Source organism: Trichosurus vulpecula, chromosome 4 (assembly GCF_011100635.1).
Source record: "Trichosurus vulpecula isolate mTriVul1 chromosome 4, mTriVul1.pri, whole genome shotgun sequence".
NCBI classification, from domain to species: domain Eukaryota; kingdom Metazoa; phylum Chordata; class Mammalia; order Diprotodontia; family Phalangeridae; genus Trichosurus; species Trichosurus vulpecula.
The window spans coordinates 199,482,333-199,496,513 of NC_050576.1; the positions used below are offsets into that span (position 1 = coordinate 199,482,333).

The 14,181-nt window shown below is 49.6% G+C and overlaps 2 protein-coding genes across 2 annotated transcripts; one reads left to right on the forward strand and one right to left on the reverse strand.

Moving 5' to 3' along the window:
• Positions 1-574: 574 nt before the first annotated feature.
• On the forward strand, positions 575-6,869 carry MIF4GD (MIF4G domain containing). Its single transcript, XM_036756260.1, has 6 exons — positions 575-741; positions 2,388-2,523; positions 4,218-4,327; positions 4,641-4,796; positions 5,153-5,245; positions 5,679-6,869. Exons 2-6 carry the CDS (start codon positions 2,442-2,444, stop codon positions 5,904-5,906), a joined length of 669 nt encoding a protein of 222 aa, XP_036612155.1. The 5' UTR covers positions 575-741; positions 2,388-2,441; the 3' UTR covers positions 5,907-6,869.
• MRPS7 (mitochondrial ribosomal protein S7) lies at positions 6,726-12,521 on the reverse strand. Its single transcript, XM_036756259.1, has 5 exons — positions 12,360-12,521; positions 8,856-9,047; positions 8,677-8,740; positions 8,115-8,282; positions 6,726-7,387 (listed from the first exon to the last, which is right to left on the reverse strand). Exons 1-5 carry the CDS (start codon positions 12,440-12,442, stop codon positions 7,166-7,168), a joined length of 729 nt encoding a protein of 242 aa, XP_036612154.1. The 5' UTR covers positions 12,443-12,521; the 3' UTR covers positions 6,726-7,165.
• Positions 12,522-14,181: the final 1,660 nt, after the last annotated feature.

A 14,181-nucleotide genomic window follows, 5' to 3' on the forward strand; every position in this document is an offset into this window, starting at 1 on the left:
CCACTTGCACCTTCCATATACAGCCCGCCCTCCTGAGACCAGGGCCGTCCTCGATGGTTAGATAATGGCAGTGATTGTAACTCCTCCTCCCTCCTTGGACTAACCAGGCTATTACCACCAGACGGGTTCTCTGCCAGCCTCCTGATAATCCACATGGATAATCCTCCTGTCTCCCAGGTTCCAGGTTCTATGTCCGCAGCCAGAACCCTGGAGAAAAGACACGTGGCTAGAAGTTCGGGGTTCTGCAGGGTACTCCCTTGGCAGATTTCTCCCACCAGGCCGAGGAGCCGGATGTATCTCCCCTTCCCCCAGGAAAACGAGGCCCCCTCTCGGGGCTCACTGCTACTGTTGAGCCCAGGTCGTTTTTGTTTTTAATTAGGCTGGGAGGGCAGGGCCAGTAAGGTGCTCTGGGCCAATTAAGAGCTTCAGTGCCCCAGGTTAGACCGAAGTCTACGGCCACTCCGGAGCCAACCTGTCCCCGCAGCATCCCGGGGTTAGGACGCACGGACCCCGGGGCCGGCAGACGGCGCTGGCGAGGCGCCTTTGGGGCCCTGGCTCCGCCCCGCTCGCCCTGCGCTAGGTCCGCGGAGCTCTCCAGGCGCGTTCGGAAATGACCTAAGCGGAGAGGCTGGGTCAAGCTGGTGGCTGGCAGCAGCCCGGGCCGCCGAGGGAGCGCACCATGTCCTTGCTGATCCGGCGTCCGAGGGCGGCGGGGAGATAGGGACGGCCTCGCCTCGGCAGGTGGGTGGTGGCGCCGACGAGCGCCCGCGGACCTGCCCTGGATCCGTGTCCGGCCGCCTGCGCTGCTTCCGCGCGCCTTTCCAGCTGTGCCTCGGGACCAGTTGTGCTGGGGGGATAGAGAGGAGGGGGTTGGGGGTGAGTCGGCAAACCCGCCCTGGAGGGGCTTGGGGAACGGAAACCCCGAAGGCTAGAGATTGGGGGAGCTAGCCAGAGCAGGAGCCCCGAACTGGAAGCCTCACCTTCCCTGGCCGTAGTCTTTCCCCCCCGCCCCCGCACTCCAAAGCAGTAGTGCCCAGGCACAGGATGGCGCCCCAGGAACCAGACCTGTTTGGAAGTAGAGCCTGGTGTTTGATACTAGGGACGGGAGGAGAGCCAGTCTGGGGTTGAGGGGCTAGCATTTGGGGCGCAAGTGACCACAGAGAAGTTTCCTGCACTTAGATTGGCCCCATGCAAGTAAAAGGGAGGCGGTGGATCTTTTGTAGGGGATCCGCCACCAGGCCCTCTGGCACAGTGAGTGTGGGAGGACTGATGGAGGGTAGGTGGGCGTTTGGGGAAAGGCCTCTCAGATCTCGGGGGGACGGATCCTGTGGAGTCCTATCACGGGAAGCCTGAAAAGTTGATGCTTCTAAGCAGAAGCCCTTTTCCCCTGCCAGGTTCCCTCCTAGGAATAAGAAGCTTGGAATTGTGCTGAGCTCTGTGGTTTGGGGTGCGCTGAGTGTGACTTGGGCTTGGGCGGAGCTCCCAGGCTGAGGGGGAGTTTCAGGTATCAGCCTAGATAACCACCTGCCCAGTCCATCAGGGGTGTGAGCCCCGCCCCCAAATATCCTAGCATTGAGCAGGAATGAGCTCTACCTTCCCAAAATTGGAGGATTATCTTAATTCATCCTAAAATTTTTAAACTCTTTTAAGAAATAGTAGATGGGGGCTTCCAAAAGTGATTATTACCCTTGCCCAATCTCTGCTAGGTGGTCACTGTGTCCCTAGGTTCCAGGAAAGCATAGGAACCAAGCTGGGTTGTTGGTTTTTTTTTTTTAACACTGCCTCCCTTCGAGGGTCGAGCAACTTTGTTTCTGTTCACCCCAGGAAAGGGGGCGGGCGGCGGTCTTCAGCTGAAGCATGGTGTACTGTATTATGGAACTGGACTTCCAGTCAGGAAGGCTGGGATTTAAATCCTGTCTCTGCTACTTACTAGCTGTGTAACCCTGGGCAAATCTTTTAACCCCTTGTAAACAATGCCTCACTTTCCACATCTGTAACTTGAGGTTGGCCTTGATGGTTTCTAAGGGCCCCCTCTAAATTCATGATTCAAAATCATTAAGCCTTTTCTGATTCCCCCCAAATGTTAGTGCCTTCCTTTCCAGACTACCTGGTATTTAATTACTTCCTGTATGTATGTTAATTTTATATTTATGCTCTATATGTCTTTGCCCCTCCCCATTACAGCTGTGATCATAGGTTATTTCATTCTTTGTACTTGTATCTCCTCATTGCCCCTCCCCATTACAGCTGTGATCATAGGTTATTTCATTCTTTGTACTTGTATCTCCTGCACCAAGCGCAGTGCCTAACGCATAGTAGGCATTTAATGATGCTTGGTGACTGATTGATCCTGTGACCATCCCCCTCTCTCCTTACCACCCCTCCAGGTGTTGCCAACTAACCCTGCCCCCCAGCTGTTGCTGGGGGTGGGTTGGGCAGTCATGGGTGAGCCAGGCCGTGAAGAGTATGAAATCCAGTCCTTTGATGCAGAGACCCAGAGGTTACTGAAGACTGCCCTCAAAGGTGAGAAGGAATGGGGCGGACCATGAGCTGGAGCAGGGGTTGGGCAGTTGGTGCCAGAGCATACCTATCATCTGTATTAATCACATTTGCAAAGAAATCGGACCTAGGCAGATAATTTCATCGGTTTAATTCATTCTCTACTTATTAGTGAATAAAAAGATTCAAGATCTTGAATTGGAAAGCAGAGAATGATAATTTAAAATGGATACATCTTGAGCCTCCACTACAAGTTTTCCTCCAGTGCTTCCTTGTGACATGGAGGTGACCATAGTTTCTTTAATGGTCATCCCAGAAGAGCCCAGACCACCGACTAAGTCTGATAGAACAGAAAGTTCTTTTGGGCAGGGACCATTTCATTTGTCTTTCTAACCCCAGTGTCTGGCACATCATAGGCACTTAATAAATGCTTGGCTGTCTGATTTGGAGAGGGTTGGCCACCAGGGGCTTACTTTTTTGGTCATAGCAACTCAAAACCTTACAAAATTCAACAGCTAATAAATGCCTACTATGCATTACATACTACATAAAAATAAAGCCTAAAGGTGTTGTGATCTGCTTTAGAGAGAAGTACCTACTTGGATGAAATCACATAATCTTTTATGTGACTTGCCCAGGGTCACACAGCTAGGATCTGAGGCTGGATTTGAATTCAAGTCCTCCTGACTTCAGAGCCAGTGCTCTATCTACTCCCTAGCTGCCTCTAAATCACATAATCTTGAAGTGAGCAGGTCTTGTGCCAAGTATTCCCTACCTCAGTTTCTCAGGTGTGACCCCCAAGACTGAAGTATGCATTTCAAAGCACTCTGCTTTTCATAAGGGATTCATCAAATAAGATAATAGAGCAATTTAGGCCAGTATTTGGCTGGGGGGGAAATGTGCCTTATAATCCAGTAAATCCCCCTCTGATTCCTTGTGAAAAGAACTCTCATGTCAACAGTTAATGCTAACACAGTGTGAGCTCTCTGAAGAAGGCCAGATGGATATGGAGAGGGGTTGTGTGTCTGTCCAAGGGCCAGCCAAGAAGCAGATCTGTATGAGCTTGTAACATGGGCTAATACATAGAACTACACTACCTAGAAAGCCAACGCCCAAGTCAAAGGAAAGTGGTGTTTTTCACCAGTGGAAGTAGCGCTCGTGCCAAAGGAATCTGAATTTTTTTTTATCGGCTCACTAAGTGAGCCAGAACCCTGGTAGATAAAAGAGAGAGGCGCCTCTGCTCTGGAAGCATTTACAGTCTTACTTGTGGCTCTTGCTAGAATATCACCAGCTCTCCTTGGGTCTCCTTCTTCGTATCTGTTCCCTAAAACAGACCTTCAATGAAGAATGTCCAGTGCCTCATATCCTGAAGAGGCAGTGTGTAGCTAGCGTGTCTACCACAACTAACATTTAGAACACTTTAAAGTTCACAAAATGCTTAACGGGTTATCTCACAACAACCCTTCGAGGTACATGTTATTAGGATCCTCATTGTATGGATAAGGAAACTGAGGCACAGAGAGGTTAAGTAATTTGCCAGGGTGACCCAGCTGGTTTCTGAGGCAAGATTCAAACTCCAAATCCTGCACTCTATGCACGGGGGCACTCAGCAGTTGTCCTGTGCCAGGACTCTTGGGCAGAAGCACTAAAGGAGGGTAACGGTATAGACAGGAAGAGCACCTCTGTCTGTGGACTACCTCTCTTACCCTCATCCCTAGAACCTGGTGCTGTGGATTTGGAGAAAGTGGCCAATGTGATTGTGGACCAATCCCTGAAAGACTGTATGTTCAGCAAGGAAGCCGGACGCATTTGCTACACCATCATTCAGGTCTTGGGGTGGGGGAGGGGACCTGGGACAGTTGGGGGCTGAGGGAGTGCCCCCCCCCCAGGAGGTGCTAAGAACAGGCAACTGCCTCCAGGCTAGCGGAGGGAAGACAGGAAAGAAGCTTCGAAAGGCCCCTTGGGGAAACCTTTCTGTCCTGAGACCACAAAGCTTCCAGCCCAAGTGTCAGGGTAGGGGCAGATGGAGTCTTCCAGGAGCAGAGGGAAAACCAGGGAAGGGAGGCTTTCAGCGGCAGACATCCTGGAAGAAGCCAGCCCCCATGTACATCTGGGCTTACCCCACCTTCCCTGGGCCACAGGCAGAGAGCAAGCAAGCCAGCCAGAGCGTCTTCCGCCGGGGCCTCCTCAATCGGCTGCAGCAGGAATACCAGGCCCGGGAGCAGCTGCGAGCCCGATCCCTGCAGGGCTGGGTCTGCTATGTCACCTTCATCTGCAACATCTTTGACTACCTGAGGGTGAGGCCAGTGAGAATCTCCCACTTCCTATGTCCCTGTGTCCCCCCACCCTCAAACCAAGCCACTAAGCTTAGTTTTCAGGGCAGGGGCTGCTGCTACTGCCTCAGCCCAATAAAGGGCTGATTATGCACAGAGGCTTCATTACTTACTGAGGTTATGTAGCCCCGAGTTTGTGGCACCAAGAGTTCTTTTCCTAAAACTTGATATCCCAGTGGTCTCATGAGCTTCTGCCAAGTGTACCTCATGCCAGTCTCTACCTATGTCCTTCTGGCTTAGGAGTGTTCTTAGTGGATGTGGGGAGCAGGATGTTCTCTCCTCCCTACTAACTCCAGTGCTTTGGGTTCCTCCTCCATCAGGTGAACAACATGCCTATGATGGCGTTGGTCAACCCTGTCTATGACTGTCTTTTTCGACTGGCACAGCCTGACAGCTTGCACAAGGAGGAAGAGGTGGGTACCTCCCCCCAGCCTAGGTGAGGGGGAAAGGAAGTAGTCGATGCCAGAGCTGCTAAGAGAGTGGGGAGAATGTTTGGTTCCTTTCAGGAAGCCAATGCTTTGCTGCCAGGGGCTTTGCAACTTGTTCCCTGGGGCAGCTGTCTAAAAGCTCTGCTAAAAGGTTGTTACCAGAGTCACAACCCACGAAGGGCAGAAAGCCACTAAATGGAGTGGGGGGAGGAGGGTTGGGAAACTAGAAAGAGGAGTAGGGGCAGCCCAACTAAGGAGAATAAGTCTTACAAGAAGGGGAAGAGCCCTGTCCAGGGGAGCAAGGATGAAATAAGAGATCACAGGGTCCTAGAAATGAAATTAGTACCTGGGGGAGAGGGAGGGAAAAGAGGGACTGGGATATGAAAGAGCAGGGGGAATCCCTCCCCAATTCCTTCAGGTGGACTGCCTCGTGTTACAACTGCATCGAATTGGAGAGCAGCTGGAGAAGATGAATGGGCAGAGGATGGATGAGCTGTTCGGGCTGCTGCGTGATGGCTTTCTGCTCCAGGACGGGCTCAGCTCCCTGTCCCAGCTCCTGCTGCTGGAGCTCATTGAGTTCAGGGCTGCTGGCTGGAGGACCACCCCCGCTGCCCAGAAATATTACTACAGTGAGGTTTCAGACTAGGCTGGCCCAACCTCAGGGCCTCACCAGCACCTTCCGGAAGGCTTGTATCTACGCCTGTCACTCTCACCAAGACGACACCCAACTCGGGCTCACACACCCGAACTTACATCCCCAGGGTTTTCTCTTCTGACTTTTCTACTACTAGGGGATAGCTTTGGGCTTACAGTAGTCCTGCCCTCAGCTACTTTCTTCCTGTCAAGCACTTTTGATCTTTTAACTTATCCAGAGAGGTGAGGGGCAGGGCAGCACACCACCTATTCTATTGTACTTCATGGAAGAGCTAGGAAGAACCTCAGAAAACAATGAGCTCACCCCCTCATTTTATCGATAAGAAAACCGAGGCCCGGGGAAGTTAAAAGTGTCTGAAACAGCATTCAAATCCAGGGCTTCCTAATTCCAGGTCTGATGCACTAACAATCTACTGCCTCAATTAAGTGATAGGATGTTGCTCCCCAACAGACTTTCAGCCCATTTCCCCACCCCTGTAGTGGAACTGGGTAGTGAAGGGCAACTCTACCATTCTTGCACTGTGCAACCATAAGTGCATCTTCTCCCTTGATGCCTCAGTTTCTGGATTTGTAAAATGAGGACTCGGTGGTTAGAAGGATGCTTTGAGCTCTTGAGAGGGCAAAGCATGGAAGGGAGAATTTAAGAGTCAGATGACAGAACTGGGGCCGGGTCTTTGAACTACCTGAATGAAAGGGAGGCTTCCAAAGCCAACGGGCTGTGCCAGGTAAAGAGGCTAAGGCACCAGAGCACAAGTAGTGCTAGAAACCGGGCTTATTGCTTTTTATAACTTTTGTACAAAAATGACTTGGGTATTTTATCCAGACAAATTTTAATGAGCTGCTGACCAAAACACTGGTTCAGTGTGGGATTTAAAAATATATATATACACACATCCATAAGTAATTTATTATGAACCAGTGTAGGACTTTTCTAGTAAACCTTTTCTAAAGCGAATGCTGCTGCTTTTTTCCAAAATCCAAAGGTTCAGCTGGAATTGAGGCAAAGGAAACTAGCTTTGCTGAGCTCATCTGTGGAGCCAATGTTGTGTTCTTTGCATGAAGAAAATGGGATGGGGGGGGGCATGCCAAGAGGATGGCACAGCTTGAGTAATTCGCTACTCACATGCCTCCCCCATACATTCTAAGCTCTAACCACTCCTCAATTTGAAGCCTGCTGGCCTCCCCAATAAAGGGCAGGAGGCTGACCACTGGCACCAGAGTCTCACTGCGTGGCTTAGGCCTTCCTACCCTCTACCACCATCGGTAGTGGGCAAAGGCTCGGTTAGCCTCCGCCATCTTGTGCAGGTCATGCTTCCTCTTGATCACAGGGCCTTGGTTGTGGAAGGCTTCCAGTAGCTCATGAGACAGCTTTTCTGGCATCAGCATATGCCGGTGCTTCTTCTCCCGGCATTCTTGAATCATCCATTTCATGGCCAAGAATCGCCGGCGCTTGTCAGTCAGAGGGGCTGGGACCTATTTTGAGGAAGTGGGAGGGAGTGGTGAGATAAGAGAAGATGCTCCAGACGGAGCTAGGCCTGCCACAGGTGAAGCCCCGGAGGAATGCCTGAGCCAAGAGAAGGGAAAGCAGCAGAAAGGTCCTGTCTAATATTCACTCAACAAGCATTAAGTGCCTTTTATATACCAACTACAGTGCTAGTATTGGGGATACAAAAAAAGATAGTCTCTACCCTTGAGTTAGCATGCTACTGGGTGGCAACAATCTATACGCCTGTCACCTAAGGAAATACAAACCATATACAAAGTAAGTTGGGGGAGGGGCTCCCTGGGAGAGTGCTCTGGAGCTGAGCTTGGAGGGGGCTATAGATCCTAAGGAGCAGAGATGAATGGGAAGAACATCCCAGGTGTATGGACCACCTATACAAAAGCCCAGAGTGCTGTGTTCAAGGAACCCCCCATTAAAGGGCAAGTTTGAACAAACCCTACAATGATGAACTATGGAGAACGGTGACAGCAGCATCAAACCCGCCCCCTCCCAACCACTGGAGTAATGTAAACTATCCGTCTTGTTTTAGACTATAAGCTTTTTGAAAATAAGAACTAGATATCTACCTCCCTACCACTACTCAGTATGTGGACACACAAAATGGTACAAACGATTGACCATGGCTGCCTTTGAAGAGCTTTGAATCATGCAAGACCACGAGGCAGCCATGAGGCCACCCAACTCCATCCTGCTCACCTGGTAGAAGCGGCCACCTTTAAGGACGCTGACCACGCCAAGGACAGGCTGACAGTTCTCTAGGGCCTGGTGGAAGATGGTGTAGGGGTTGCATTCAATGGCCTCCCGCTCCTCAGCTTTGGCTTCATGGTATTTTTTAAATTGCTTTCTCTTGAGGGTTTCCAGAGTCTGCAATAGAAATACAATGAGTGAAACCTTTGGAAATTCCCCCAAAGGGTTAATTAGTCTAGCTTAGCTGAAAACTCCCTGTCATTTTATTGGGGCTTCTCCACCTCACTGCAGCCTCCCCTTCCTCTTCTCCTTTACCCTACAGATCCCTCTCCCCTCTTGGAGGAGTGCCAACTTAAAGTCCTTTTCTAAAGATGCTCTGGATTGAATGCTCAGTTCATTCTATTCCGGTAAAAGCCCTGGTTGCTGTGGACTTGGCCCCTGACTCCTCCTTTCCCCTTTCCCACACCCCAGTGCCAAGTACACTGATTGGTTTCCTCTGGGGCTGAGCTAAGGGAGTCAAGGGTAAAAAGGGACAGAGGAGGAGATGAGGGATAGGGAATGTCACCCTTACCTCAGTCATCAGGGATCTGGCCAGTATTTTGTTTCCTCCTTTCATCATCATGTTGGTGAATTTACTTCAAGAAAAAAAGCAAAATGTTCAGGTCTCTAAGAGTACACAGTAGGCTCCTAAATTTTAGACTAAAGATGGTCATTGCCCATGGGCAGAAGAAAGCACCATGTGGGGCTAACCTGATCACTGGGTCCTCAAACAAAGAGCTTGTCTTTGATGGTGGGGGAGCTTTGAAGATCTGTGTGGTTTTGAGATCCCGCTCAAACTTCTCCTCTTCAGTCAGCTCCTCCAAGGGCTTAAGGTAGTAGTTCTTATCAAGTTGGGGTTCTTTGTAATTAGCATCATAGCGGCTCCATCTCACCTGTGTCAATCTGGAGGGGGAAGGTTGGGGACAAGAAGTCGTAAGATTGAAGGAATTAGAGCTGAAAATGACTAACTTTCATTGAGTCCAAATCCCTTATTTTACAGGTGAGGAGAGGAGGACCAGAGAAGGGGAGTAACTTGGCCAAGATCAGACACATAGCAGGATGGGGCAGATGGGGCTGACGCCAATTTAGCTTGGCTTTTTGGTTTAACTTGCCTTCATGAGGCCCAGGAGACCAGATGTGAGGCCAACTTACCCACCTGAATTTAAGCAGAAGAAAGTCTGGCTTTCTAGTGAAGCCACCTCACTAAAATAAACTAAATAATCCCCTAGTAACAAGGAGAGCCATCAATCCCTTCTAGGAGCAGAGGCTGCTTCCCCCACCCCCACAACACAAACAAGATCGGTAACCAAAGCTGGGTTCAAATCCTGCATCTGCTGCCTCTCTCTGTGTGTAGCCTTGGGCAAGTAATTTAACCTCCCAGGGCCTCAGTTTCCTCATCTGTAAAGTGAGGAGGGTGGTCTACATTGGTTAACCAGTAAATAAGCATTTAAATGCTTTCTATGTAACAAGCACAGAAATGGCCTCCAAGGTCCTTTAAACTCTCAATTTATGATTCTATGACACCCCACCCCCACCCCTAGGGCCATGGGTCGGGGAGGGTTCCTGGCCTCTCAGAGAATCAAAGAATCATTACAGGTGCCTTAGATCTGTGTGGTCCCGAGATCCCAGTCAAGCTTCTGTTCACTCAGCTCCACCAACAGTGTTTCATCCAGCTGGGGTTCCCTGGAGTTGAGGCCACAGCATCAATCTCACAGTCCGGCAGATAAGATCACTGAGGGGTGGGGTCTGGGAGGATGATCTGAGGCTTTGAGGGAGCAGCCTGCATCTCAGAGAGCTCTGGCCCTGGACTCATCAGACAAATTCAACTCCGGCCTCGGTCACCAGCTTTCTAGCTGTGACTCTACTTAAGTCACTAAACTTGTTTGCGGCTGTTTCCTCAACAGTAAAACCAGAAAAATAAAACACCTCCATCCCAGGGTTGTGAGGCTCGAAAGATAGTCTGTGTAAAGCTCTTTGCAAACCCTGAGGATGCACTATGAAAGCTAGCTGCTGCTGCTGCTACGAGGAAAGAAACAAGCGTCTAGATAGCACCTACTATGCACCAGGAACTGTGCTAAACACCTATTACGTGCCAGGGACCATGCTGAGCCTGGTTTCCAGGAGCAAACAGAAAAGTTTCCACTTTCCTAATAATGACAGCTAGCGTTTATATAATGCCTACTATGTGCCAGGCATTAGGCTAGGCACAGTGTACAGGGGGTAAACAGAAGTATCCGCTTTCCTAATAGCTAGCATTTATATGATGCCTACTATGTGCCAGGCATTAGGCTAAGCGCAGTGTACGGGGGTAAACAGAAGTGTACACTTTCCTAATAATAATAGCTAGCATTTATATAACGCCTACTACGTACCAGGCATTAGGCTAAGCGCAGTGTACAGGGGGTAAACAGAAGTGTCCGCTTTCCTAATAATAATAGCTAGCATTTATATAACGCCTACTATGTACCAGGCATTAGGCTAGGCACAGTGTACAGGGGGTAAACAGAAGTGTCCGCTTTCCTAATAATAATAGCTAGCATTTATATGATGCCTACTATGTGCCAGGCATTAGGCTAAGCGCAGTGTACAGGGGGTAAACAGAAGTGTCCGCTTTCCTAATAATAACAGCTAGCATTTATATGACGCCTACTATGTGCCAGGCATTAGGCTAGGTGCAGTGTACAGGGGGTAAACAGAAGTGTCCGCTTTCCTAATAATAGCTAGCATTTATATAACGCCTACTATGTACCAGGCATTAATTAGGCTAGGCGCAGTGTACAGGGGGTAAACAGAAGTGTCCGCTTTCCTAATAATAATAGCTAGCATTTATATAACGCCTACTATGTACCAGGCATTAGGCTAAGCGCAGTGTACAGGGGGTAAACAGAAGTATCCGCTTTCCTAATAATAACAGCTAGCATTTATATGACGCCTACTATGTACCAGGCATTAGGCTAAGCGCAGTGTACAGGGGGTAAACAGAAGTGTCCGCTTTCCTAATAATAATAGCTAGCATTTATATAACGCCTACTATGTACCAGGCATTAGGCTAAGTGCAGTGTACAGGGGGTAAACAGAAGTGTCCGCTTTCCTAATAATAACAGCTAGCATTTATATAACGCCTATTATGTGCCAGGCATTAGGCTAGGCGCAGTGTACAGGGGGTAAACAGAAGTGTCCGCTTTCCTAATAATAATAGCTAGCATTTATATAACGCCTACTATGTACCAGGCATTAGGCTAAGCGCAGTGTACGGGGGTAAACAGAAGTGTCTGCTTTCCTAATAATAACAGCTAGCATTTATATTTTCGCCTACTATGTACCAGGCATTAGGCTAGGTGCAGTGTACAGGGGGTAAACATAAGTATCCGCTTTCCTAATAATAACAGCTAGCATTTATATGACGCCTACTATGTACCAGGCATTAGGCTAAGCGCAGTGTACAGGGGGTAAACAGAAGTGTCCGCTTTCCTAATAATAATAGCTAGCATTTATATAACGCCTACTATGTACCAGGCATTAGGCTAAGTGCAGTGTACAGGGGGTAAACAGAAGTGTCCGCTTTCCTAATAATAACAGCTAGCATTTATATGACACCTACTATGTGCCAGGCATTAGGCTAGGCGCAGTGTACAGGGGGTAAACAGAAGTGTCCGCTTTCCTAATAATAACAGCTAGCATTTATATAACGCCTACTATGTGCCAGGCATTAATTAGGCTAGGCGCAGTGTACAGGGGGTAAACAGAAGTATCCATTTCTTTAAGCAGTGCCTACGCTGTGCGGGGCACTGTGCACGCTTTACACAAATTACCTCGCTGAACGCCCTCCCCAGCTCTCAGCTCCAGCACAAGCGGATGCAGCGCCTGCTAGTAGCTAAAGCTACGAGGCAGCTGTGTGACCCTGGACAAGTCACCTCCCCCTCGGTTTCCTTACCTGTAAAGGGGGGAAGGGGAGAGGGTGGCCCGTGTAATCCCCAAAGTCCCAGCCTGCTCTCGCCCCCAGGTGAAGCCGGGGCCCTACCTGCCCCCGGGCAGGGCCGCTGCAACGGGGCTGGGATGGCGATCGGAAGATCCTCCCCTCCTGGCCCACCCCCTCCCCCTCCGCCCCAGCTCGGGGCAGGTCCCTGAGGGACCCGCTGCCCAGCGCCGCCGACGGGCCCAGACTGACGGTCTGCTCACCCTCCGCCCCGCCTCCCCCGACGCGGGTGCTCTCACCCCGGCAGAGCCCGGAGAGTTCTCCGCACACCGGGCCCCAGGCTCCAGAGGGAGCGCGCAGAGCTCACCACGGGGGAAGCCATCCTGGCTGGCTCCAGGACCCCTCCAAGCCGGGCAGGGCTGGCCGCCTGCTCGCCTGAGCGGATTTGCGGAATCTCGCGATGTTTCATCCTACCTGCGTCCCACCCCTCCCCCCAGTCTGGCATGCTGTCGGAAAATCCAATTAAGTGCAATCATCCAATCCGACGAGGGTTTATTAGAAGCCAGTGGAGCTTAGTGGTTAGGGAGACCATCTCCAGACTACGGAGATGTGGGAGTCTAGTCAAATCATAGCATGGCCCCCTCCCACCTTAACTCTCTCCAATTTCCCTCCCTCCCCCCCTTGCTCTAGTGACATTGGTTTCTTTGTTGGGACAAAAATCTCCTTCCTCCAAGCGTTTCCCCTGGCTGTCTCCTATGCCCCAGTGCAGTCCCATCTTTGCCTCCTGGCTTTCTTCAAATCCCTGCTAAAATCTCACCTTTATCTTCTACTGGATACTAGAAGCTTTCTTGACCCCTCTTCATTCCAGTGCCTTCCCTCCATTAATTATTTCCTGTTTATCCTGTACCTAGCTTGTCTGTGCACACATCCAATTACTGTGAATCCTGGAAAGTGGTTGAATCATAGTAATTCTCACTGCTAATTTCCATTTGGCTGGAACCATTCTAATCCTTTAAAACTCCACTTCTGCCCTCATCATTGCACAGAAACCATTGCTGGTGATCTCTTAGTTGCAAAATCCAGCGTTTTTTTTTTTTTTCTATTCCTATTCTCCAGGACTTTTGACACTGTCGATTTATCTCTCCTGGATACTCTTCCTATTTCTTTAGGTTTTCCAGACACCACTCTCTCCTGGTTCTCCTCTTACCTATCTGACCACTCCTTTTCTGTCTCCTTTGCTGTATCCTTCTCCAGATTATGCCCTCTAACTGTTGGGGTGCTTGGGTGCCTGTGCTTGGACCCTAATTCTAACATCACATTTCTCCCTAGCCTCTGTTTGGGTGCTGGGTGCTTGGACCCCAGTTCCAAAATCACATCCAATTCCAAAATCACATCTCTCCCTAGCCTCAGAACACTGTCCCTAGCAGTTTCTCTCTAGCAAAATGGGACAGCATGCCCTAGCAATCCGTTTATCTCTCTTCCTGATACAGTGGCCAGCTGCACCTATAGAATTTATTAGTTTGAACCAGCTGTGTACTGACTGAGCTGGCTGTGTGCTGGGTCATAGAGATATTTACTACTCACTAACCTATCATATGCATGCTAGACCTAGACATATGTATACTCTCTTATACTTATCTTGTCTAACAAGATATTGACGGAATCAGCCTGGTGCTATTTCCCAGTCAGCCCTGACAGTTAAGTTGACTTAGTGATGTTTCAGGCCTAAAACCATACCTCCATGTAGCCCCCACTTGGGATGTTTCCCAGTGAACTCTGGGTAAAATACCTGCTAGTGTTTCAACAATCCAGCTAGTAGCTTCTGTGGGGGTGTAAGATCCACCCACAACCAGCACCCACAAAGCTGCCAACACACTGTAAAAGCACAGGTTCTTTTGATCTGCTTAACTAAGGAAAGCTATGTGAAGGGGTTGACAAGCTTACTTTAATTCAGCATACAAATATCATTCACTTAGTTCAGGGGAAAAAGCCAGCACCCTGAAGTTTAGAACAAATACAAACAAATTACAAACATCAACAGACAGACCTTGTCTGATTCAAATCCCAATACATAGTTACCAGAGTTTAACAAAGTCTCAGCATCCACGTTACAAGCTGGAG